General features: G+C 44.7%; 2 protein-coding genes across 3 annotated transcripts in view; one reads left to right on the top strand and one right to left on the bottom strand.

Moving 5' to 3' along the window:
- Positions 1 to 1,551: 1,551 nt before the first annotated feature.
- On the top strand, positions 1,552 to 26,386 carry LOC119951783 (gastrula zinc finger protein XlCGF26.1-like). Of its 2 annotated transcripts, XM_038775132.1 has the most exons (3): positions 1,552 to 1,838; positions 2,559 to 3,905; positions 24,167 to 26,386. In XM_038775132.1, the coding sequence occupies exons 2-3, from the start codon at positions 2,835 to 2,837 to the stop codon at positions 24,758 to 24,760; spliced, it is 1,665 nt and encodes a 554-aa protein (XP_038631060.1). In that variant the 5' UTR covers positions 1,552 to 1,838; positions 2,559 to 2,834; the 3' UTR covers positions 24,761 to 26,386. The 2 variants fall into 2 exon arrangements, 1 of the variants encoding a protein (XP_038631060.1); XR_005457676.1 differs by lacking the exons at positions 2,559 to 3,905; positions 24,167 to 26,386 and adding an exon at positions 10,334 to 10,620 and having other exon boundaries at positions 1,557 to 1,838.
- Positions 13,086 to 26,906, bottom strand: part of LOC119951773 (zinc finger protein 850-like) — a 110,580-nt gene continuing 96,759 nt past the window's right edge. Inside the window, exons 5-6 of the mRNA XM_038775112.1 lie at positions 14,633 to 16,663; positions 13,086 to 13,535 (exon numbers count right to left, since the gene is read on the bottom strand). Coding sequence (XP_038631040.1) covers positions 15,870 to 16,663 — 794 coding nt within the window. The 3' untranslated portion in view covers positions 13,086 to 13,535; positions 14,633 to 15,869. The remainder of the gene's footprint in view (positions 13,536 to 14,632; positions 16,664 to 26,906) is intronic.

Raw genomic sequence — 26,906 nt, 5'->3', positions numbered from 1 at the left:
CTATGTGCAGCATTGGCCGCGCATTCCCCGTTCATGTCCCTTATACAACGTGAGGCGCGTTGAATAGCCATGTGCTTCTCAGCACTGCGAGTGGCGGGCAACGTGCAGCTAAACGCACTGGCTCGGGGAATTTGTTCGTTTTCGTAGAATCGCGTCCACTATGTTAACATGTTAACTGTTCAATTGCTCTGGCATTTCATCTGGCGAGCCTAAGCCCTTCAAATATCCTGTTCTGAAATAATTCTGCAATACCTTGTTGTATTTATGCTGGCAATATCTCTTATTCTGCTCTGTACCCAATTTCCAACAGTTTTTGTCACTCCGTTGTGTTTATTGTAAAAAAACAGATTTAAAACAATCTGTCCAATTTATCCGTGAAAATATTCAATGCCCCTCCCGGCCTCCACGGTCCCTGTGGAAGAGAAATCCAGAGACTAACAACCCTCTGAGGAAAGAGATGACTGGAAATATATAACATAGCTACAGTACAATATAACACAACTGGAAATAATAATAAATGTACTTTATTACTGAACCATCAATAATATATCTAATCTATACCAGATATCAACACCAGGCTGAAACAACTGAAAGTGGGAGAAAATAAAGGGCGGAATTCTCCCCCCCGGGGGGGGGGGGGGGGGAGAGAATCGCTGGGGCGCTGAGCGGGTCCCGGCACCCGCAGGCGATTCTCCCATCCCCCGCAAACCGGCACGGCGAGATTCACGGCTGGCAGCTTGGAGAATCGCCGCTCGCCGTTTGTAACGGGCGAGCGCCGATTCTCCGGCCCGAATGGGCTGAGCGGCCTGCCCAACATGACAGGTTCCCGCTGGCGCCGTCCACACCTGGTCGCTGCCGGCGGGAACAGCGTGGGTACGCTGGGGGGGGCGGCCTGTGTGGGAGGGGAGGGGGTAACTTGTACCGGGGGGGCCCTCAAAAGGGGTCTGGCCCACGATCGGTGCCCACCGATCGGCAGGCCGGCCTCTCTGAGGGAGGACCTCCTTTCCTCCGCCGCCCCGCCAAATCCATCCGACATTTCTTGCGGGGCGGCCGCGGGGAGGACGGCAACCGCGCAGCGCCAAGGCCCAGCGTGCTGAAATGACGCGGTGCCGCTCCTAGCCCCCTGGGTGTGGGAGAATAGGGGCGGGGAGCAGCCTCTGACGCCAGAGCGAAAAACTCTGGTTTTCACTCCGGCGTAGGCACAGTCTCCCGGGGCGGGATTCTCCGCCAGCATGATTCTCCGTTTTGCCGGCACCCGGGGGTTTCCTGCAGCGTGGGGCTGCCCCACAATAGGAAACCCCATTGACCTGCTGGTGTAACAGAGAATCCCACCAATGTGTCAGGGCAGAAATGTGGCAGGGCCGGTCGGAGAATCCCGCCCCCGATGGGAGAATCTCGCCCAAAGTGTTTGACTGACAGAGGTTGGAGACAAGAGGACGTTTCATTCTGTGTGAAGCTCATTGTTCGACAACACAAAGCCCGCGCTCTGATTGGCTGGAGGACCAGAGTCCTTCCAGCCGGACAAGTCTGCCCATTGGTGAACAGCTCAGAAGGAAAGTCAGTGGTAGCCCCGCCCCCGCAATTACGGAAATTACCCTCTCCCTTGGACATGCGCAGTCCCGGACCACAGTGAGAGATCGCCGAGCGGCTTCTCGCTTTGGCCGGAGCTGTCAGCCGGTTGCCTGGAAACCTCGTCTCGAGGAGCTGTGGAGAGGGGGCGGAACCCAGAAACGTCACCGCCGAACAGAGTGAGTCCTATTGGCTGATTCAAGCTCGTTTTCACTGACGTCACACAAAGCGGAAGTTGGAGGTGAAACTTCCTCCTGTCTCCAATATCTGTGAGTAAAACACTTTCTTTCCTCCCCCTTTCCATTTCTTTTCTCGTTCTGACCTTCAATTAGTGACTTGCAGCAACTGAAGGGAAAGGAAGTGAATCCAGGGAGGGTGCAGGCTCTGGAAAGCTTGGCCCAGGTCTCTCTCTCTCTTAAAGACATTGACATCCTTTGCTCCCTCAACTTGACACATTTATTTGTCTGGCTAAAAGGATGGTCTCTTTCCTAATGTTCACATTTAAAGAGCTGCTTTCCCCAGGAGATGGCTGACATTTAAGGGGCAGTAAATTAATATCACACTGAGATATATCTGGTGTTGTTACATGGCACAGATTAGATATATTGGGAGGCACGGTAGTACAGTAGTTAGCACGGTTTCTTCACCACTCTGATGTCCCAGGTTCGATTACCGGCTTGGATTACTGTCTATGCGGAGTCTGCACGTTCTACCCGTGTCGCCATGGGTTTCCTCCGGGTGCCCTGGTTTCCTCCCACAGTCCAAAGATGTGCAGGTTAGGTGGATTGGCAATGCTAAATTGCCCTTGGTGTCCATAAAGGCTAGGTTGGTTCATGGGGATATGATGGAGGTGTGGGCTTAAGTAGGGTGCTCGTTTCAAGGGCGGTGCAGACTCGATGGGCCGAATGGCCTCCTGCACTGTAAATTCTATGATTATTGTTTTTGTAATAAAGTACATTTGTTATATTGAGTCTTGAAACATTTTACAGGATATTAGAAGAGAAGGAATTACAGGCAGAAATCTCAAACGTCACGTCGAGATCTGACAGAGTCACTCGATTCCTTGGGAGATGAACATTATCGGCATTTGACTCTGGAAGGAGAAATGTCTGTCTGTTCTGTCTGCATCAAAACACTGAAAAAGCAGAGATACATATGTGGGTGAGAGTTTTCCAGAGCACTGACTGTAGAAAGATGTTGAACCAGTGAGACAGCCTGAAAAAAAGTTGCACCATTCACAGCGGGAAAGACCATACATACCTTGTATGTGGACAAGGCTTCAACTGATTATCCGACGTGGAGAGAAACCAGGGGACCCAAACATGGAGAAACCATTCAAACCGTGGATATGTGGTGACTGTGGGAAGAGATACAGCTTCCCATCAGAACTGGAAACTCATCGACGCAGTCACACTGGGGAGCGGCCATTCACCTGCTCTCAGTGTGGGAAGGGATTCACTGAGCTATCCAGCCTGCATACACACCAGCGTGTTCACACTGGGGAGAAGCCTTTCACCTGCTCTCAATGTGGGAAGGGATTCAGTTTTTCATCCACCCTGCAGAAACACCAGCGAGTTCACACTGGGGAGAAGCCGTTCACCTGCACTCAGTGTGGGAAAGGATTCAGACATTCATGCACTCTGCAGAAACATCAGCGAATTCACACTGGGGAGAAGCCTTTTACTTGCTCTCAGTGTGGGAAGGGATTCTCTCAATTATCCCACCTGCAAGTACATGGGCGAATTCACACCGGGGAGAGGCCATTCACCTGCTCTCAGTGTGGGAAAGGATTCAGTGATTCATCCCACCTATTGACACACCAGCGAATTCACACTGGGGAGAGGCCATTCTCCTGCTCTCAGTGTGGGAAAGGATTTACTCAATTATCCAACCTGCAAACACATCAGCGCGTTCACACTGGGGAGAGGCCATTCTCCTGCTCTCAGTGTGGGAAAGGATTTACTCAAATATCCACCCTGCAAACACACCAGCGCGTTCACACTGGCGAGAGGCCATTCACCTGCTCCCAGTGTGGGAAGGGATTTATTGATTCATCCCATCTATTGAGACACCAGCGTATTCACACCGGGGAGTGGCCATTCCTCTGTCCTCAGTGTGGGAAGGGATTCAGTGATTCATCCACCTTGCAGTCACACCAGCGAGTTCACACTGGGGAGAGGCCATTCACCTGCTCTCAGTGTGGGAAGGGATTCACTCAATTATCTAACCTGCAGACACACCAGCGAGTTCACACTGGGGAGAGGCCATTCACCTGCTCTCAGTGTGGGAAAGGATTTACTCAATTCTCCAACCTGCAGACACACCAGAGAGTTCACATTGAGAGCATGTGAACAATTGTTACCCAATGTGGGAAGGAATTCCATGATTCATCTCACATGATGAGACACCAACAAGTTCATAATTAATTTCAGTGGTTCTATTTTGCTGTTATTGTTTCTGCTCTCAGTTTTATCGCGAATGGCATTTTGTTCATTCTTGACAGTTGGTCAATGGAGATGGGCAGGGGGTTTCTTTCTGCTGGACTTGTCGCTCTCTTGTCTTTGTCTCCAGTGGGCTGATGCTCTTTGAGCTTTGTTGCAAATACCTGGCTTCAAATTGCACAATGATCACAGAGTGAAAAGGTGTTTGGATTTTTGAAGATATTTGGTCGCCATTTTTCTTTTTAATCCCCCAAAGCATACTTTGTTGCCATGGAGATGGGTCCTCATGGTTACATGGTTCCTTTGCTCAGTTTACCTGGGTGTTTCTCACAGAAAGAAACTGTCAAGGTATGAAGGCCAAGTTACCTGTGATAGTTTGGGAAACTGATGGGAGATAGGCAATAGCTAATCTTTGAACCGTGCTGCTGGCCTGCTTTGGTCTGCTTGAAAAGCCAGCTATTTAGCCCAGTGTGCTAAACCAGCCCCTTTAGAAATAATTACATATTTACTCGGGGACCAGTTAGCTCCGTTGGCGGTATGGTCTGTTTCTGATGCAGAGCGACATGAACAGTGCGGCTTCAACTCCCACACCAGCTGTGCTTATTCATGAAGGCCCAGCCTTCTCAACATTGCCCCTCATCTGATGTGTGGTGACCCTCAGGTTGAATCATCACCAGTCAGCTCTCCCCTCTGTCAAAGGGGGAGCAGACTATAGACCTCTGGGACTTTGGCAACGTTCATTTCACACATATACAAGGCATAGTGATTCCTTTTAGGAATAAAACTCCAACAGGAAAAGTGATGCAACGTGACTAACAAAAAAAGTTAAAAGATTCCATTAGATCCATGGAAGAGACTCAGAAAGTGGCCAAAATAGTAGTAAGCCTGTGAATTGGGAACTTGTTTTAGAATTCAGCAAAGGAGGACCAAGAAACTGATAAAGAGAAAATAGAACATGAGAGCAAACATTAAAACCAACTGGAAAAGCTCCTATCAGAATGTGAAAAGGAAAAGATTAGCAAAGACCAATGTGGGTCCATTCCAGACAGAGACAGGAGAGTTTATAATGGGGAATAAGGAAATGGTAGAGAAACTAAACAATGTGAATCTGTCTTCATGGAGGAAGATACATAAATTGCCCCAAAAACTCTAGAGAACCAAGGGACTAGTGATCACGAGGAACTGAAAGAGATTAGTATTAGTGAAAAGGTAGCACTGGAGAAATTAATGTGGTTGAAAGTTAATAAATCCCCAGAAGCTGCTGCTCGACATCCCAGAGCGTTGAAAGAGGCGGCTGTAGAGATAGTGGATACATTGGTGATCATCTTTCAAAATTCTATAGATTCTGGAATGATTCCTGCAGATTGGAAGGTGGTAAATGTAACCCCAATATTTAAGGAGAGTGAGAAAACGGGAACCACAGACCCATTAACCTGACATCAGTAGGAGGTAAAAATGCTACAACTATTTTTTTTTGAAAATATTTTTATTCACCATTTTCACATTTTCTTCACAATTTACACCCCACCAACAAACGGTAACATATGTCCATCCCCTTATCAACAACAACAATCCCCTTCTCCCACCACCCCAAACAATGGCCCACCTGACAATATAAGCATAAAATAAAACAACCTTTCCAAGGTTGGAAAATAAAGAAAAGGAAAAAATTGACATATACAGCCCCCCCCCCCCCCCCCCCAATATTCTGGATCTGTTTTCCACATCTTCCATTTTGGCTCACAGACCCTTGTTGGTCTCTATCACCCTCCGCAGCTCCTTCCCCATCGAGGTGAGTTGATCACTGTGCTGCGATAATGCCTCTTCTACTTCCTTCAGCGCCTCACCTTGCTCCCCCACTTCCGCCGCTGCGCTTGATACCGCTGCCCTCACCGGGGCAATCGCGCCCTCCACCAGCACTTTTAATACCGCCCCATCTCCTTCTTTATCGCTTCCATGTGCTTTGTGAACTGTTTTTCAAGTTTCACAGCCATCACCGTGGTCATTTCTTCTGCTGTGAGCAATGCGGCCTCCCCTGGTGCTCCAGCCTCCGCTTTCCTTACAGTTCCTGTGCTGACTTTTGCACTCACCGGCGAACTTCCGTTAACCCCTTTTTCACGGCCGTTTTTCTCCCAAATTTGGCCATTTCTCTTCCCTGTGCCTTCGCACATCCTTTTCAGCCTCTGTTGCTCCTGCGACCGGGTGTTAAAACTCCAAAATTCCTATTCCTGGCTGCCTCCCGCCCGCCCGCCATCACCGGAAGTCCCATGCTACAATCCATTATAAAGGATGTGATTCTTTTGTTATGCTCTTGACATAGCATAAGCTGCTTCCTTGATGTGCACTCTGACAAAGGAAGATTCAGACTTGGAGATAGCTTCAACATATTTATTAAACTGTTAACAATTCTCCTACTTGGATTCGACTCTCCTGTTAATCCTGCTATAGCTACTCAGACTATCTAACCAGTCTGCTACAATCCACGTGGTGAGTTTGATGTGTTCAATCAACCCTGTGTACTCACTGAGTGCTTCCATTGGAAAGAGGAAGATCATGTGTGCTGTGTCCTTTTATATGGGTTGGTCTAATGCCTCCTGTGGTAGTGTCACCTGTGTGTGTGTCTTGAATTCTGATTGGTCATGTCTCTGGTGCTCCCTCTGGTGTCTATCTAGTCTACATGTGTTTACATTAACCCCTTGTGTATTTACAGTGATGCATATCACCACAGTGATAACATATGAATTAGAAGCATGAGTAAGCCACTCGGCCCCTCGAGCCTGCTTCACCATTCAATAAGTTCACAGCTGATCTGACTGTAACCTCAAGTCCACATTCCTGCTGACCCCCGATAACCTTTCACCCCTTTGCTTATCAAGATTCTATCCTGCTCTGCCGTCAAAATAGTCACAGATTCTGCTTCCACTGTCCTTTGAGGAAGAGTTCCAAATACTCCCAACCCTCTGAGAGAAATGAGTTCTCCTCTGCCTTTAGTGGACAAGTGATTACTTTTAACATATCTCCAATTTCTAAATTCTCCCACAAGAGGAAACATCCTTTCCACATCCACCCTGTCAAGGCCCCTCAGGATCTTATACGGTTCAATCAAGTCACCTAAACTCCATCGGACACAAGCCCAGCCTGTCCAATCATTCCTCATAAGACCAGCCTCCAATTCCAAGTATGAGTCCAGTAAACCTTCTCTGAACTGCTTCCAACACATTGACATCATTCCTTAAATGAGAGCAATACTGTACACAGTGCTCCAGATGTGGTCTCACCAATGTCCTGTATAACTGAAGCATAACCTCCCTACTTTTGTATTCAATTCCCCTCACAATAAACAATAACATTCTATTAGCTTTCCTAATTACTTGCTGTACCTGTATCCTCGCCTTTTGTGATTCATGCTCTTGGATACCCAGATCGCTCTGAATCTCAGAGCTCTGCAATCTCTCACCATTTAGATAATAAGCTTTTTATTTTACCTGCCAAAATGGAGAATTTCACATTATCCCACATTATCCTCCATTTTGCAGATCTTTTCCCACTCACTTAACCTATCTATATCCCTTTGTAGTCTCCTTCTGTCCGCTTCAAAATTTACTTTACTATCTTTGTATCATTGGAACATAGGAGCAGGAGTTGGCCATTCAGCCCATCGAGCCTGCTCCACCATTCAATACGATCATGGCTGATCATCCACTTCAATGCCTTTTCCCCACACTATCCCCATATCCCTTTGTGTTATTGGTATTTAGAAACCTGTCAGTCTCAGCTTTAAACACACGCAATGACTGAGCTCCCACAGCCCTCTGGGGTAGAGAATTCCAAAGATTCACAACCCTCTGAGCAAAGAAATGTCTCCTCCGAGACCCGTCCTAAGTGGCTTCTTCCTTATTTTGAAATTGTGTCCCCTGGTTCCAGACTCTCCAACCAGGGGAAACATCTCACCTGCACCTACCCTGTCTGTTCCTTTATGGATTTTGTAAATTTCAATGAAATCCTCTCTCATTCTTCAAAATTCTGGAGAAAAGAGGCCTAGGTTCCCCAATCTCTCTTCACATGACAGTCCGATCTTGCTCAGAGCAAGTCTGGTGAACCTTCATTACCCTCCCTCTGTGGCAATAATACCTTTCCTAAGGTAAGGGGAGTAAAACTGCACACCGTACTCCAGCTGTGGTCTAACCAAGGTTCTATACTATTATGCACAATAAAAAGTCTTACAACACTAGGTTAAAGTCCAACAGGTTTGTTTCAAACACGAGCTTTCCGAGCACTGCTCCTTCCAATGAGCTGTGCTCGGAAAGCTAGTGTTTGAAACAAACCTGTTGGACTTTAACCTAGTGTTGTAAGACTTTTTACTGTGCTCACCCCAGTCCAATGCTGGCATCTCCACATCACATCTATACTATTGAAGCATGTCTTCACTACTCCTGTACTCAAATCCTCTTGTGATAAAGGCCAACATCCCATTAGCCTTCTTAATAACTTGCTGCACCTGCATGTTAGCCTTCAGTGACTTATTGACAGGCCGCCTGGGTCCATTTATACCCAGGTCCCTTTACCACGAATACCACTTACGTTAACAGCACACGAGGCTCAGGTCGCACAGAGGGAGACCATTCGGCCCATTGTGCTAATGCCAGATCTGTGAAAGAGCCAACCAATTAATCCCATTGTCCAGAAATTTTCTTTTCTTTTCAAAGATCTGCCCAATTCCCTTTTGAAAGAAAGAGTTGAATCTGTTTCTTGCAGTCTTTTCAGGTAATGCTCTCCTGATCACAACTTGTCTGTGTTTTAAAAACAAATTATTCAGGATATAGTGTGTTTAGATTTTCATTGAGAATTTCAGAGAGAATGAAAATATTACTCAAAATTAAAGCTCAATCTTTGTCAATCTTTTTGATGAGGGGTCCAACTGTAAGATATCCCAAGTTTGAGGAAAATATAAAAAAAAAAATCCTTTTCTATAACATCACAGAGCCTCCAAAAGTTTTAGATTTTAGATTTAAATATATTGTTACGCGTACTGAGATACAGTGAAAAGTATTGTTCTGCGTACAGTGCAGGCAGATCGTTCCATAGATGAAAAACATAGGACATACAATAAATACACAATGTAAATACACAGACATCGGGTGAAGCCTAATGAATGTGGTGCTAAGTGTAGTCATTATTGTAATGTACAAAACTCTAGGTAGGACTGGGAAATCCATAAATTTTATAATTCCATCACTTTTACACCACATTCATGGCTATAATTAACAAGGTCAAGGAAGTCATTTTAAACTCCTTACATCTAGCTTCTAGCACAGATTATGGAACATTTCTTCGTTAATCACATATTGATTTCATGTCAGAAGCTAGTCACAAAACAGTTGATTATTCAACAATGAATTTTGATTAAGTTATAATTCGCTAAACAATAATAGAGAATTTTGTAATGGCTGAATTGTTCTTTTAAAAATTAAGATTGTACAAACCCAAATGTTTCGAAACTGCAGAGCTAGCAGAAATCGTTTATTCAAAGAAAGTATTCTGATAAATAGCAGCCTATCATATTCTATCCAAGTCTGACTCAAGAATAAGCTTATTATTCAACCTGATCAAGATTAGAAAAAAAGAGGGCAGCACGGCGGCGCAGTAGTTAGCACTGCTGCCTCACGGCACCGAGGTCCCTAGGTTCGATCCCGGCTCTGGGTCACTGTCTGTGTGGAGTTGCACATTCTCCCTGTGTTGGTGTGGGTTTCGCCCCCACAACCCAAAAATGTGCAGCCCAGGTGGATTGGACACGCTAAAATTGCCGCTTAATTGGGAAAAATGAATTGGGTACTTTAAATTTATTTTTTTAAAAGATTAGAAAAGAAGAAAGCTATTGCTTTCCACAAACTGTTTTTTTAAACCAGTGTATCTTGTATTAACTAAATGTATGAATTAGATTACTGTATTAATTAGCTATCAGCCAGTAGCAGTAATACCTAGTGAGCCTTAATCGAATTGCAACTAATGAATCCACCATGAATCAGTAGTTATAGTGAAAGCCTGATTTTTTTTTTGCTGTAAAAATGTAAAAGCTTAATTGCTGTGTATGTAAAAAATATGAAATGAAGATAAATGTACTGGCAAGAGAGACCTTCAAGTTCAGATTAGCCTCAACATTTGAAACTGTATGAAAAAGGGATTGTATAGAATCAGATAAAGGGATAGTATAAAACAGTTCTATTGTATTCCTGACTAAGATAATGAGGGAAGGTGGTGTCAGTAATTGGAATCCAATTAAATTAATCCAGTGACCAAATTGACCAATTGTCATGTTACAACAGGCCCAACTCTGACGTGAGGTAATGGTTACTTTGGGATAAAAGTAGAGGTTGCGAAGGTCTTCCTTGTTGGCCAAGTACTGAAGATTCCCGAGGCCGAGTTCCAAGGAAATTACTGTCAAAGAAGGAGCCAGACTCCCGAGGCTGAATTCCACAAGAATTACTGTCAAAGAAGGAGCCAGAGAGGGTTACGCTGCTACAGACTGATCACCCACATGAAGTTGGAAAAGTCAATGTCTTAAAGTTGTTCAGTAAATCATTTCATTTAATAAACTTTTAAATCCAGAGAATTCTGATTTTGACTTAATTGATTAAAGTCTTGTCTGAACCAAAGTGAATTTATTAAATGGTAATTTGTGGGTGTCTGAAATCAATTATGTTCCGGATAAAAGATCAGAAAACAGAAATCTTCAATTAAAAAACTTGCATTTCTATAGCACCTTTCACACCAGAGGAGGTCCTGTATCATCTCAGATGACCACCTGCAAAGTACCATGGGAATTATGGCCAACCCAGGACTCAGACAGACTCAGAGCTTGTGTGTGTATTTGCAACCCAGATAGCTAGACGCGATTGAAACCCCCGCTCGTTTGCATTCTAATGGCCCATTTCCCCAGAACGAAAGAACTGTACTCAGGTAATTGATACAGATTAATCGGCCACTCCCTTTACCCAGGGAGCCCAAACAGCCAGGGTCAATGACCACTAAGGACACGCCCAGCCATCAAGGCACCCGCCCCTTTATGGGCCAAAATCGAAGGCAGTGATCGAAGCCTGTCGAATTATTGGGTCAATAATCGCCCCAAAGAGCACGAAATCCCAGAGGGTTAAGAAGAGACGCAGCCATGTCCTCGGTCTCTCTTGGATCCAGCCTATGCCAACCCAAGTGCAGCATAATGACCAGGCAGACAAGTTCAAGACCAACGATTGCTACCAGATGGATGAGCCCAGCAGAAACAGAGCCACTTCTTCCACCCAGCCATGCGAGATCTGGACAAAGGCCTTGTTCATCTGCATAGAGCCGGTTGCACTGAAGTTAAGTATACGTTATTGTAGTTGTTAGGTGTAGTTTAACTTGTCGTGTTTTTGTGTTGCATGTCGAAGTCATCCTTGTGTTTAAAGAAACCATCTTTGAACTTGAACTGACTAACTGGTTATGTGGTCCTTTGATCGATATCTGATAAAACCTTGTGGTGGTATCATTTGATACCTGGCGACTCTAAAGAGCATCATTATTAAAAAAGCAACAGGCCCAACATACTTTACAGCCAATGAAGTACTTTTGAAGTGTAGTCACTATTATGAATGAAGCGCAGCAGCCAACTTACACACAGCAAGATCCCACACACAGCAATGTGATAATGAGCAGATGATCTGTTTTGAGTGATGTTGATTGAGGGATAAATATTGACCAGGACACCGGGGATAACTCCCCTGCACTTCTTCAAAATAGCGGCTGTGGGAACTTTTACACCCACCTGAGAGGGGCAGACAGGGCCTCAGTTTAACATCTTATTTGAAAGAAGGCTGTTCTGACAGTGCAGCACTCCCTCAGTGCTGGGACCAGGAATGTTGGAACTGGTTTTTGTCCACAGTTCCCTGACTGGGCCTTAACCTTCTGACTCATAGGTGATAGTGCTGCCCACTGAGCCCTGACTGACACTAGCTAGAAAGGAAAAGTAACACTTTAAAACCCTCTACCTTTTGCCTCCAGTGCCTAAATCTAATAACTAAAAACCCAGTATAAATAACATATTTCACTGACAAATGTTGAAGTGTTGATTTGGAGCCACAAGTTTTAACTTCCCACTTGCTCCTCTGCACCTTTCTGTCTCTATTGCTCGTCTCAGTGACAGCCAGGAGACGGAGCTGAGGCTGAATCTCGCTGAGAATAACGGGGCCTGGGCCCCAGTTGGGAAACTGCCATGGGCGTCGCACTAATAGAGACAGGAAGGTGCTGGAGGACTGACTGGGAAATGGGCCTCCAACCAATTGTTATATCGGTCACTATTCCGATTCCAGACCAGACCCCAACAGAGGCTGGGATACTCGACCAAACCCCCAATGTTTCAGTTTATTTGTCAGACTGTGCGGAAAGAATGATTCGCTCCAGGAGTGATCGCATGAAGAAATAGAGCTTGGTTATTTTTAAAATAAAACTTTACTATTGCTACAATATTAAACATTTTAACTTCAGACCCAAAAACAACAGCTTACAATTAGCCATTTAAACATCACTACTCAATTTCCCATTAAATAATAGGAAAAGAAAGATACAGCTCTCAATCTATCTCACTGTGGAAGAATTGTGGACCCAGAATTCAACTCCTCTCTCCAAATCTTTCTCCAAAAACTGCTCTCTAAAGATTTTTAAAATGTCTTTCTGCCTTCCTTGGTTCCACCCAGCAATGACCTCATCTCCCCAAGCTGGAAAACAAATGATCTCTGCCGGCTGCAAAGAACATTCAGTCCACAAGTACTTTCCCAGTCAAACCACTCCTTGAAGATTGCTTTGGAACATTCCGTACAATCTCTGATCAGTCCATTAGCCCAGATTGAAACACATTCCTTTGTCAATTTCACCTTCTGGCTTCTAAAAACACCCACGCCCTGCTAAACAGGATTCTTCTTTCAAATAAAAACAGGACCACTGCAGTGAATCACACTCTAACCCCACGCTTTTAACCCTTAAATTGCCCAATACAATAAAATGGAATTTTCTAAAATCTTCCAATCGTCACACCTCCCCCTTAAAAAAAATGAACCAGCTATGTCCGCAGATGGCTTTCGTTTTCTAAAAACATTTTAAATTTTGAACATTTCTTATGATTACATGCAACTTATACTCTGTAATATCATTTTACATGTTACAACAGTCAAACATACATGCGAGTGTAGTGAGTATAGTCCATTTTAGTCTCTCACGTCACAGTCACAAGCACAAATTTATCCACTCCTTGATTTCTAAAGACCGGGGCGGCCTCCAAGATTACACAAGAAAAGCTTCAACAATTCAGTGATATGTAGTTGCCTGGCTCTGACTGCAGAATTCTTCACTTGATGGTGAGACAGGTTGCTATCGATGCTGCAACATTCATCATCTGTTCTTCACATTTATCAGCTGCTTTGTATTCTGTGTCTGTTGAGGAGAGCCAAAAATAATTGGCAACAGATGCAGATGAGATGTTTGCCCTGGTTGGGGAGTCTAGAATCAGGGGACACAATTTCAAAATAAGGGAGAAGCCACTTGGGGCCGGTCTCCGAGGAGACATTTCTTTACTCAGATAGGAAGGAAAGTAAATTGTGAAGGGGACATAAGGAGACTAAAGTGATATAGATAGTGTTATGGGCCAGGGTTTAGAGAACCACAAAGTGTATCATGGAGTACACCTAACCCACAACTTTTACTAGATTGTGGTATGGGGAGCACATGGCCCACTCTACAGGTGTGGTACAGCAGAAATCGAAAAGTTTTTGTCAGCAAAACAATGTTTATTCTATGAACTCAAGTTAACCTTTTTAAAACATAAAATGAACATCTTAGCAACCATCAATTCAAATACAACCCCCAAAGAATACAACAATAAGTAATCCTTACTTTCCTTTTAACATCCATAAAACATTTTTAAAAACCTTTAACAGAAGCACATCTGGTTTAGATTTACTACTGAGAACAGTTATAACTCTGGATTCACCAAATGATCAAGAGATAGACTTTACATGGCAGAGAGAACATTACACCTTCTCTGGCTGGCTTCAGCTCCAACACTGAAACACAACCAAAAAACACAGACACACCAAAGCTTTTCTCAAAGTGAAACTAAAAAGCTGAGCCAGAGCTCAGCTCCACCCACACTCTGACATCACTGCAGTAAGTTTAGCAGACTACCATTTCTGAAAGTGACAGTCTCATGACAATAGGTTAAGTGAGTGGGAAAAGATCTGCTAAATGGAATATAATGAGGGAAAATGTGAAATTCTTCATTTTGGTAGAAAGAATAAAAAAAGCTTATTATCTAAATGGTGAGAGATTGCAGAGCTCTGAGATTCAGAGGGATCTGGGTGTCCAAGGGCATGAATCACAAAAGGTGAGTATACAGGTACAGCAAGTAATTAGGAAAGCTAATAGAATATTATTGTTTATTGTGAGGGGAATTGAATACAAAAGTAGGGAGGTTATGCTTCAGTTATACAGGACATTGGTGAGACCACATCTGGAGCACTGTGTACAGTATTGCTCTCATTTAAGGAATGATGTCAATGTGTTGGAAGCAGTTCAGAGAAGGTTTACTGGACTCATACCTGGAATTTTGAAAGATGACCACAATGTATCCACTATCTTACAGCCGCCTCTTTCAACACTCTGGGATGTAGAGCATCAGTTTTTGGGGATTTATTAACTTTGAACCACATAAATTTCTCCAGTACAACATTTGCACTAATACTAATCTCAGTTCCTCGTGCTCACTGGTCCCTTGGTTCTCCAGTGTTTTTGGGACATTTTCTGTATCTTCCTCTGTGAAGACAGACACACATTGTTTAGTTTCTCTGCCATTTCCTTATTCCCCATTATAAACTCTCCTGTCTCTGCCTGGAATGGACCCACATTGGTCTTTGCTAATCTTTTCCTTTTCACATTCCCATAGGAGCTTTTCCAGTTCTCCCCAGCTTGCTCTCATATTCTATTTTCTCTTATCAGTTTCTTGGTCCTCCTTTGCTGAATTCTAAAACAAAGTTCCCAATCCTCAGATTTATTACTATTTTGGCCACTTTGAGCTTCTTCCTTTGATCAAATGGAATCTTTAAATTTTCTTGGTAGCCACGGATGCATCACTTTTCCTGTTGGATTTTTGTTCCTTAATGGAATCTATAGTTGATGTATAAATCTGAAATCAAAGTCCCCAAAGTTCCCAGAAGACCATAAGCAGCTCTCCCGTTTGAGAGAGACGGAGAACTGAGTGGTGGAGATTTAACATGAGGGTCATCACATCTCAGGTCAGGGGCAATGTTGAGAAGGTGAGGCCTTCCTGAATAACCTCAGCTGATACGGGAGTTGAAGACACGCTTTTGGCGTCGCTCCGCACCACGATCGAGCCATCCAGCCAACTGAGCGAACTGTCCCACTTGTAATTCTGTAATAATTCCATAAATATTAGCTATTGTCCACCTCCCATCAGACCACTTAATGTAGTTTCCGAGGCCACCTCAGACAACCTGCCCCTCATACCCTGATGGTTTTCTGCTGTGAAAAACACCCAGATGAATGAAACAAAAGAACCATGTAATCACCATCACCCATCTCCATGGCAACGTGGCAGGCATTGGGGATTCCAAACAGAAATATGAATGAAATATCTTCCAACTTTCATTCTGCGATCATTGTGAATCTCGAAGTCCACTGAAATAGTCATGAAATAGGCCAGTCCAGCAGAAAGAAACCCTCAGACCCTCCCCATTGACCAACTAACAGAATGAACAAAATGCAGTCCTGGATGTAATTGAGAGCAGAAACAATAACAGCAGAATCCAACCCCTGTAATCACTTGTGAACTTGTTGGTGTCTCAGCAGGTGTGATGAAACACAAACTCCATTCCCACGTTGAGAAGTGAACGGTTTCTCCACAATGTGAACTCTCTGGTGTCTCTGCAGGTTGGGTAAACGACTGAATCCTTTCCCACAGTGAAAGCAGGTGAACGGCCTCTCCCCGGTGTGAACTCGCTGATGTCTCTGCAGATCAGATGACTGAGTGAAACCCTTCCCACACTGAGAGCAGGTGAATGGCCTCTCCCCGGTGTGAACTCGTTGATGTCTCCGCAGGTCAGATGTCTGAGCGAATCCTTTCCCACACTGAGAGCAGTTGAATGGCCTCTCCCCAGTGTGAACTCGCTGGTGTGTCTGCAGGTTGGTTAACTGAGCGAATTCCTTCCCACACTGAGAGCAGGCGAACGGTTTCTCCCCAGTGTGAACTCGCTGATGTCTCCGAAGGTCAGATGACTGAGTGAATCCTTTCCCACACTGAGAGCAGGTGAACGGCTTCTCCCCAGTGTGAACTCGCTGATGTTTCTGCAAGTGGGATAATTCAGTGAATTCCTTCCCACACTGAGAGCAGGTGAATGGTTTCTCCCCAGAGTGAACTCGCTGATGTTTCTGCATGTTGGAGAAATCACTGAATCCCTTCCCACACTGAGAGCAGCTGAACGGCTTCTCCCCAGTGTGAACTCGCTGGTGTGTCTGCAGGGTGGACAATTGAGTGAATCCCTTTCCACACTGAGAGCAGGTGAATGGCCTCTCCCCAGTGTGAATCCGTCGATGAACTTCCAGCTCTGATGGGGCTCGGAATCCGTTCCCACATTCCCCACATTTCCACGGTTTACCCATGTTTTCGGTCAGCTTGTGTCTCTGCAGATTGGACAACTGAAGCCTTGACCACACACAGAACACATGTATGTTTTTCCTCGCTGTGAATGGAGCGATGTTTTTTCAGGCTGTGTAACTGGTTAAAGCTCTTTCCACAGTCAGTGCTCTGGAACACTCTCACTCGGTTGTGTGTGTCTCGGTGCTTTTCCAGTCACACTGATGGTTAAAATCCTTTGAAGCAGACGGATAGGGCAAACATTTCTCCTTCTAGATTCAAAGGCTGATGATATTCAGGTCCCAAGGAATCTGGTTACTCTGTCAGATCGAGAGGTTACGTTTGAGATTTCTGTCTGTAATTCTTCCTCTTTTAACATTCTGTAAAAGGAGTTTACAAAAGTTATCACTGTCAGTACAGGATAGAAATTCAGAACAGACAATTCTCGTTTCTTTGGAACATTCTTTCCTCTCTCATTCCCCAAAAGCTGTAAATCTCCATCCCACACACTCTCCCTCCATTCTCACTCTGCTGTATCTAATATTCACTCTCCCAATTCCCCTGAAGGTCTGATTCAGGATGATTGACAGATCCATGCTCACGGCTTCCTGTCCTTGACACAGAGACCAGAAAATCTTCATGCAGGCTGCCAGCCTAACGGAAATGTGTCTCTATCACTGGACTAATTTATAGGATTGTTTCAGTCGTTCAAGATACAGGGGATTGTGGTTGATCATGATCCGCTGGCCCAGATACTGCGATCAGTAAGACTCTGTACTCCAGGACCTGGGTACATCTTTGAAACATTTTCGCTTGCAGATTAAAACAAAGAGAGCAGGGTTTTTGAAAACACAGGTCCTGAAAGTAACTCCACAGTTAAAAAGGGTAAAAGGTTTTGTCGCGGACAGCCTACATGTCGCGGACGTGAAAGAGAGAAAAAGTTAAAAGGTAAAAGGCTCTGCTGCAGGCAACCTTGCCTACTGTAACACGTGTTGGAAACTGGGAACCGAGGCTGGTTTAGCTCAGTGGGCTAGACAGCTTATTTTGATGTAGAACAAGGCCAGCAGCACAGGTTCAATTCCCATACCAGCTTACCCGAACAGGCGCTGGAATATGCCGACTAGAGGCTTTTCACAGTAACTTCATACTTGTGACAATAAACGGTTATGATTATGAACACAATTAAAGTTGGCAGTATTTGTACTGAGGCTTGTCGGGGACAACCAAGAAGGATTTGACCATAAGTTTAGATAAGTTAGAATTGTATAAGTAAGGACTCTATCTACAGTGGCGAACAACCCAAATCAAAAATTGATTGTATCATTAGTTAAAGCAGAAGTATTTGTAAGTTATATGTCTGTTTAAGAACTGTTGTAACTCCTGCAAACTGAAACAGCCTGGACTAAGGGATAGTGATACCAGAGTTTAAACTACCTATCACCCCAGGATGAAAGAATGGTAAAGAATGGTAAAGATGAAAGAGGTAAAGCACCACCAAGGGGCAAACCTATTTCATGCTCCAGAATCGTGGCCAGTCATCTATAGGCCATTAAAAAAATTGGGTAAAATGGGCAAAAGGGGGGAACAGGCCAACTGTGTTGTTAACTGTTACGCTTCTTTCAGTCTAAAAGTCTTACTCGGATGTTAAAGATTTCAATAGTGGTAATGACGTGGTAGTGAGGCAAGAAAGAGGAAAATAGTACAGCTGAACATGTGGCTAAAGAGCTGGTGCAGGAGGGAGGGCGGCAGATTTTCAGATCATTGGGAACTCTTCCAGGGCAGGTGGGATCTGTTCAAAAAGGACGGCTGCATCCAAACTGGAGGGCCACCAATATTCTTACAGGGAGATTTGCTAGTGCCACTCGGGAGGGTTTAAACGAATATAGCAGGGAGGTGGGAACCAAAGTAGCAGGACAGCAGGTGAGGGGAAGGTAGTGGTTAATAGCATGAACAAGTAGGGCCAGTCTAACAATGACAGAGGTGAAAGGAAACGTAAACAAATAAAACGTAAGATGAGGACATGACTGTGAGAGTGAAAGTTGGGAAGGGGATGAGTGTTATCAGAGATCAATAAAGGAGGACAGAATGTCTGGAAAGCAGACAGCACAACATAATCCTGCAGGTCGAAGACAAATCAGGAGGACATATTTCCAAACCTTGTACCTTAATGCACGCAGTATTGGGAACAAGGTCAATGAGCTGACAGCACAAAGAGAGACAAATGGGTATGATTTGGTGGGGATGCGATTTGGTGGGGATGCGATTTGGTGGGGATGCGATTTGGTGGGGATGCGATTTGGTGGGGATGCGATTTGGTGGGGATGCGATTTGGTGGGGATGCGATTTGGTGGGGATGCGATTTGGTGGGGATGCGATTTGGTGAGGATATGATTTGGTGAGGATATGATTTGGTGGGGATATGATTTGGTGAGGATATTATTTGGTGGGGATATGATTTGGTGAGGATATTATTTGGGGGGGGATATTATTTGGTGGGGATGCGATTTGGTGGGGATTACTGAAACATGGTTGCAGAAGGACTGGGATTGAGAGTTGAATGTCCCAGGTACTCAGTATTCTGATAGACAGGATAGACAGGATGGAAATGATAGACAGGATGGAACTGTTGGTGGAGTTGCTTTATTGGTTAAAGATTACATCAAAAAGAAATTGTATTGGCACTAAGGGCCAAAATGTAGAGCCAATACAGGTGGAAATAAAAAACAAGGGGTAGAACTCCTTGGTCGGAGTGATTTACAGGCCCCCGAGGAATACGTCATAATACATAATAACCATGGGTGTTTTAACATGCATATTGACTGGATTAATCAAATTGACAAGGGTAGCCATGAGGGAGCTTTCATAGAGCAATCTGATATGGAGCCAACCGAAGGGGGTATTTTAGATTTAGCATCATGTAACAAAGAAATATTGATAAACAGCTTTGTCATGAAGGATCCTCTTGGAAGGAGTGATCATAGCATGCTAGAATTTCAAATTCAGATTGAGCGAGGGAAGACAGAGTGTGATACTAGAGTGACAGCATTGGGCAGAGGTAATTACACAGGCCTGAGGAAAGAGTGGCCCAAGGAGACTGGGCACAAATAACTGAGGGTAAGACAGTGGATGAACAATGATGAATGTTCAGGAAAATATTGCAGACCTATGGGCGACACGGTAGCACAGTGGTTAGCACTGCTGCTCCACAGCACCAGAGACCCGGATTCGGTTCCCGGCTTGGGTCACAGTCTGTGCGGAGTCTGTACGTTCTCCCCGTGTCTGCGTGGGTTTCCTCCGGGTGCTCCGGATGCATGCCACAAGTCTCGAAAGACATGTGTTTTAGGTGAACTGGACATTCTGAATTCTCCCTCAGTGTAACCAAACAGGCACTGGTGTGTGGCGACTGGGGGTTTCACAGTACTTCATTGCAGTGTCAATGTAAGCCTACTTGTGACACTAATAAAGATAATTATTGGCTTTCAATTAAAGCATATTGTATATTCCTGAGAGTAAGACAAATTGTAAAAGGGAGAAAACGTCCCATGGCTAAACAAGGAAGTCAAAGAGGACATAAAGGTAAAAAGCTGTGGCATACCATACTGCAAAAGCTACTGGTAAGCTGGAGGATTGAGAGAACTTGAACGTTCAACAAAAGGCACTAAAAATAAAATCAAAAGAGCTAAGATGAACTACAAAAGGAAACTAGCAGAAAGTATAAACACCTGATACCAAAAGCTTCTATAAGGAAATAAAGAGCAAGAGAATATCTAAAGTAAACGTGAGCCCTTTAGAGGACAATGCATGGTAGCACAGTGGTTAGCACTGTTACTTCACAGCATCAGTGCCATGGGTTCGGTTCCTGCTTGTCTCTGTCTGTGCGCAGACTGCACATTCTCCCCGTGTCTGTGTGGGTTTCCTCCGGGCGCTCCACTTTCCTCCCACAAGTCCTGAAAGACATGCTGGGTGAATTGGACATTCTGTACATAAGTAAGAGATTATTCATTTTGGCCAAAAAGATCAAAAGGCAAATTATTGGAATCAAAAGCAGATTCAAAATGCTTCTGGGCAGAGGGATCTGGGTGCCTTTGTTCATGAACCGCAGAAAGTCAGTATGCTGGTACAACATTCAATAAAAAGGCAAATGGAATTTTAGCATTTATTGCAAAAGGACCTGAGAATAAAAGTAGAGACGTATTGTTGCAATTGTATCGGGTGTTGGTAAGACCACATCTGGAGTAACCTGGTGGATGTGGTGGCATTAGAGGCAGTTCAGAGGACGCTCACCAGATTGATTCCAGGGATGAAACGGTTGACGTACGAGGAGAGATTGAACAGTTTGGGTTTATACCCGCTGGAGTTTAGAAGGTGGTGAATTTGTGGAACTTGCTGCTGCATAGTGTGGCAGAGTCTGAGTCATTAAATGGTTTCAAGAAGGCGATAGATATATTTCTGACTTAAATCACAGGTTAAAGGAATATATGGAAGGGTCTGGAGGTGACTGTCAGACCAGGAAGATCCATGATCTGATTGAATGGCGGAACAGGCTTGAAGGGCTGAATTGTCCACTTTTGCTCCTAATTCCTATGTTCCTTTGTATATTACAAGACTAGAAATAATGATAAATGTACTTTAGTACAGAACCATAAACAATATATCTAATGTGACAACACTAGACATATCTCTGTCCGATATTAATTTACTGTCCCTTAAATGTCAGCCATCTCCTGGAGAAACCAGTCCTTTAATTGTGAACATTAGGAAAGAGACCATCCTTTTAGCCAGACAAATAAATGTAACAAGCTGAGGAAACAAAGGATGTCAATGTCTTTAAGAGAGAGAGACCTGGGCCAACGTTTCCAGAATATGCACCCTCCCTGGATTCATTTCCTTTCCCTTCAGTTGCTGCAAGTGACCAATTGAAGGCGAGAATAAGAAAAGAAATTGAAAGAGGGAGAAAATAAAGTGTTTTACTCACAGATATTGGAGGCAGGAGGGAGTTTCAGTCTGTGCGAAACTCAATCTTCATTCCCACAAAGTCTGCGCTGATTGGCTGGAGGACCAGAGTCCATCCGGTCCTCCCACTTTTCCCATTGGTCAACACCTCACCAGGAAGGTCAGGGGATGAGCTTTCACTCGCACATGCGCAGCCTCTCCTCCCTCTTGGACATGCGCAGTCCTGGCACGGAGGGTGGGGAAATCACCGAGAGGCTTCTCGCTCTGGCCCGAGCTGTCAGCCAGTTGCCTGGAAACCTTGTCTCGAGGAGGGGGAACAATGAGTGGGGCGGAGCTACTGTGTCCGCGCGCCGGGCCTGCGCACTGGAACCATGAGACGTCACCGCGCATCGGCCGGAAGGTTTTGTACAATGGCAAGAGTTGATGAACCGGAAGGATTCTCTTCCACCATCCAAACTGGGGCCTCACATAAACTGAAACTTCCTCCTGTCTCCAACATCTGTGAGTAAAACACTTTCTTTTGTCCCCCTTTCCATTTCTTTTCTCATTCTCATCTTCAATTGGTCACTTGCAGCAACTGAAGGGAAAGGAAGTGAATCACGGAAGGGTGCAGACTCTCCAAAGCTTTGCCCAGGTCTCTCTCTCCTGCTTTTAAAAAATGAATTTAGTGTACTCAATTCATTTTTTCCAATTAAGGGGCAATTTAGCATGGCCAATCTACCTAACCTGCACATCTTTGGGTTGTGGGGGTGAAAACCATGCAAACACGGGGAGAATGTGCAAACTCCACACGGACAGTGACCCAGAGTCAGGATCGAACCTGGGACCTCGGTGCCATGAGACAGCAGGGCTAACCACTGTGCGACATTGGCATCCGGCATCCTTTGCTCCCTCAGCTTGACACATTTATTTGTCTGGCTAAAAGAATGGTCTTTTTCCTAATGTTCTCAATTAAAGGACTGGTTTCCCCAGGAGATGGTTGACATTTAAGGGAATAATAAATTAATGTAGGATAGAGATATATCTAGTGTTTTAAATGGTACATATTAGATATATTATTGATGGTTCTGTAATAAAGTGCATTTATTATTTTTCCAGTTGGGTAATATTGTACTGTGGCTACGTTATATATTTCCAGTCATCTCTTCCCTCAGAGGGATATTCGTCTCGGAATTTCTCTTCCAAAGGGGCCAGTGGGGTGTGGGGGTCATTGAATATATTCACGGATGAGTTGGACAAATTTTTAATACATTGTAATTTTGTAAATCATTTTTTAACCAATGAATGCAACAGAGTAACAAATGGGCACAGAGCGGAACAAGTGATATTGACAACATAAATAATCATCTTTATTGTCACAAGGAGGCTTACATTAACACTGCAATGAAGTTACTGTGAAAAGCCCCTGGTTGCCGCACTCCGGCACCTGTTGAGAATGTCCAGTTCACCGAACAAAGTCTTTCCGGACTTGTGGGAGGAAACCGGAGCACCCGGAGGAAACCCATGCAGACACAGGGAGAACGTGCAGACTCCGCACAGACAGTGACCCAAGCCAGGAATTGAACCCGGGTCCCTGGTGTTGTGAAGCAACAGTGCTAATCACTGTGCCACCGTGCCTTAGTCATCAAGTATTTTCAGGACCGAGAATGATATGTTTCTATCTATTGAAGGTATCAAGGTATTTGGGGATATTTTGTGAAAATGGTGCTGAGGTAAATCGCCCAATGAGCTCATTGAATGGTTGAGAAGGTTCGATGGGCTGAATTGCCGACTGCAGCTCCTCATTGTTATGATTTCTGTTTCCTGGTCAGGAATCAGTGAGCATGGATCTGTCAGTCAGCCAGAATCAGCACCTTCAGGAGAATTGGGAGGGTGAATATTAGATACAGCAGAGTGAGAATGGAGGGGGTGGAGATTTACAGCTTTTGGAGAATGAGAGAGGAAAGAATGTTCCATGGAAACTAGAATTGTCTGTTCTGAATTTCTATCCTGTACTGACTCTGATGAAAATGTTTTTGAAAATTGTTTTTACAGGATATTGGAAGAGGAGGAAACGTCACATCCCAATCTCACTGAGTCACTCACTTCATCACGGCCTGGATATCATCGGCCTTTGAATCTAGAAGGAGAAATGTTTGCCCGATCTGTCAGCTTCAAAAGATTTTAAACATCAGAGTGGCTGGAAAAACACCGAGACACACACACTACTGAGTGAGAGTGTTCCAGAGCACTGACTGTGGAAAGAGCTTTAACTGGTTACATAGCCTGCAACATTCACAGCGGGGAGCGACCATACACGTGTTCTGTGTGTGGACGAGGCTTCAGCTGATCGTCAAAGCTGGAGAGACACGAAGAGACCTCAAGCATGGAGAAACCGTGGAAATGTGGGGACTGTGGGAAGGGATTTGATGCCCCATCTAAGCTGGAAATTCATCGACGCATTCACACCAGGGAGAGGCCCTTCACCTGCTCTCAGTGTGAGAAGGGATTCACTCAGTTCTCCCACTTGCGAAGACACCAGCGAGTTCACACTGAGGAGAGGCCATTCATCTGCTCTCAGTGTGGGATGGGATTCACTCAATTATCTACCCTGCAAAGACATCAGCGAGTTCACACTGAGGAGAGGCCATTCACCTGCTCTCAGTGTGAGAAGGGATTCACTCGGTTATCCCAACTGCGAAGACACCAGCGAGTTCACACTGCGGAGAGGCTGTTCACCTGCTCTGTGTGTGGGAAGGGATTCACTCAGTTATCCGGCCTGCAGAAACACCTACGGGTTCACACCGGGGAGAAGCCGTTCACCTGCTCTCAGTGTGAGAAGGGATTCAGTCAGTTATACAGCCTCCGAAGACACCAGCAAGTTCACACTGGGCAGAGGTCGTTCACCTGCTCTCAGTGTCGGAAGGGATTCACTGAGTTATCCAGCCTGAAGTCACACCAGCGAAATCACACCAGGGGGAAGCCATTCACCTGCTCTCAGTGTGGGATGGGATTTATTCAGGTATCCAAGCTGAAGAGACACCAGCGACTTCACCCTGGAGAGAAGTCATTTGGCTGCTTTCAGTGTGGGAAGGGATTCACTGAGTTATCGAACCTGCTGACACACCAACAAGTTCACAAGTGATCACTGAGGTTGGATTCTGCTGTTATTGCTGCTGTTAATCACATCCAAGACTGAATCATGTTCATTCTGACACTTGGTGAAGTGGGAGGGTCGCAGGGTTGGCTGGATTGGCCGGTCTCACGACTTTGCTTCCAGTGGGCTGATGCTCTTTGAGCCTGGAAGAGCACATTTCCACTGAAATGATCCACAAAAGCTGATGAAGGACATTTATTTTATCCTGGATGGCAAATGGTGGTTTTACCACTACTACAGATAGATCTAAAGTAAAAACAGGAAGTGCTGGCAAATGGGATTAGGTAGGCAGGTCAGGTGTTTTCCATGTGTTGGTGCAGACACGATGGGCTGAAGGGCCTCTTCTGCTCTATTATTCTGTGATTCTGAGGTGGTAGAAACACCATCTTTACTTACAGTCGATGAGGCTCCAGCACCAGATGCATCCAGAGATACTGAGGGAAGTGAGAGGAAATTGCAGAGACACCAGTGATAATTTTCCAGTCTTCCTTAGACACAGGGCTGGGGCCAGAGGACTGGAGAATTATGAATGTTACTCCCTTGTTCAAAAAGGGATGTGAGGATAAAGCCAGCAACTGCAGACCAGTCAGTCTGACTTCAGTGGTAAGGAAACTTCTGGAAACTATAGTGGGGCTGAATCAATAGTCAATTAGACAAGTGCAGAATAATTATGGAAAGCCAGCCTGGGACATTGGGAGAAAATTATGATTAATTAACTTGCTGGAGTGTTTTGAGGAGGTAACAGAGAAGGTTCATAAAGGGAGCATTGTTGATGTGATGTATATGGATTCTCAAAAGACATTTGACACAGAATCACACAACCGACTTGTGAGAAAAAATCTAATTCATGGAATAACATATCTTGTGTTGCCCTATTATGTATTCTCATGTATTTTCTTGAATTGTTTAATTCCCTTTTCTTCCATGTACTGAATGATCTGTTGAGCTGCTTGCAGAAAAATACTTTTCACTGTACCTTGGTACACGTGACAATAAACAAATCCAATCCAATCCAATAACAGGGAAAGTCGACACTTGGATAAGGAATTGGCTGAGTGATAGGAACAGAGAGTAGTGATAAATGGTTGTGTTTCAGACTGGAGGAAGGTTTGTAGTGGAATTCCCCAGGTGTCAGTGTTGGGACCCTTGCTCTTCCTGATATATATTCATGACCCAGACTGTGGTGTTCAGGGTTTGATTGGAAACATTGTCAACTGTGATGAGGATAGTCTTGAACTTCAAAGGGACGTTGACAGGTTGGTGGATTGGGCAGACAAGTGGCAGATAAAGTTCAGTGCAGAGTGTGAGAGGTGATTTATTTTGGCAGGAAGAATATGGAGAGACAATATAAAATACAGGGAAAAACTCTAAAGGAGATTCAGGAACAGAGCAACCTCGGTGTATATGTACATAAGTCATTAAAGGTGGTCGGGCATGTTGAGAGAGCAGTTAATAAAGCAGATAGTATCTTCGACTTTATTAATTGGAGAGGCTGTGACATAGTGGTATTGTGGCTGGACGAGTAATCCAGAGACCCAGGGTGATAATCTGGGGACCCTGGTTCGAATCCCACTACCGCAGGTGCTGGATTTAAACTCAATAAAATATCTGGAATTAAAAGTCTAATGATGACCATGAAATTATTGCTGATTGTCGTAAAAACCCATCTGGTTCACTAATCTCCTTCAGGGAAGGAAATCTGCTGCCTTACCTGGTCTGGCCTACATGTGACTTCAGACCCACAGCAATGTCGTTGACTCTTAACTGCCCCCTCAAGGGCAATTAGGGACGGGCAATAAATGCTGGCCCAGCCTGAGAAGCCCGCATCCCATAAACAAATTTTTAAAAATTAATAGGGCAGCACGGCGGCGCGGTGGGTTAGCCCTGTTGCCTCACGGCGCTGAGGTCCCAGGTTCGATCCTGGCTCTGGGTCACTGTTCGTGTGGAGTTTGCACATTCTCCCCGTGTTTGCGTGGGTTTCGCTCCCACAACCCAAAGATGTGCAAGGTAGGTGGATTGGCCACGCTAAATTGTCCCTTAATTGGAAAACAAAATGAATTGGGTACTCTAAATTTATTTTTTAAAAATGAATAGGGGCAGTGAGCACAAGAGTAAGGAAGTCATGTTGAATTTG

This window comes from Scyliorhinus canicula, chromosome 17 (genome assembly GCF_902713615.1).
Source record: "Scyliorhinus canicula chromosome 17, sScyCan1.1, whole genome shotgun sequence".
Classification (NCBI taxonomy): Eukaryota; Metazoa; Chordata; class Chondrichthyes; order Carcharhiniformes; family Scyliorhinidae; genus Scyliorhinus; species Scyliorhinus canicula.
The sequence above is the reverse complement of the archived record's forward strand: the minus strand, read 5'-3'. Positions and strand labels throughout refer to the sequence as shown.

Excerpts from the sequence above, each read along its gene's own strand:
- LOC119951783 (XM_038775132.1), top strand. The coding sequence starts at position 2,835 with ATGTGGACAAGGCTTCAACTGATTATCCGACGTGGAGAGAAACCAGGG. Across the intron at positions 3,906-24,166 it reads AGACACACCAGAGAGTTCAC|ACTGAGGAGAGGCCATTCAT; the intron begins ATTGAGAGCATG and ends CAGCGAGTTCAC.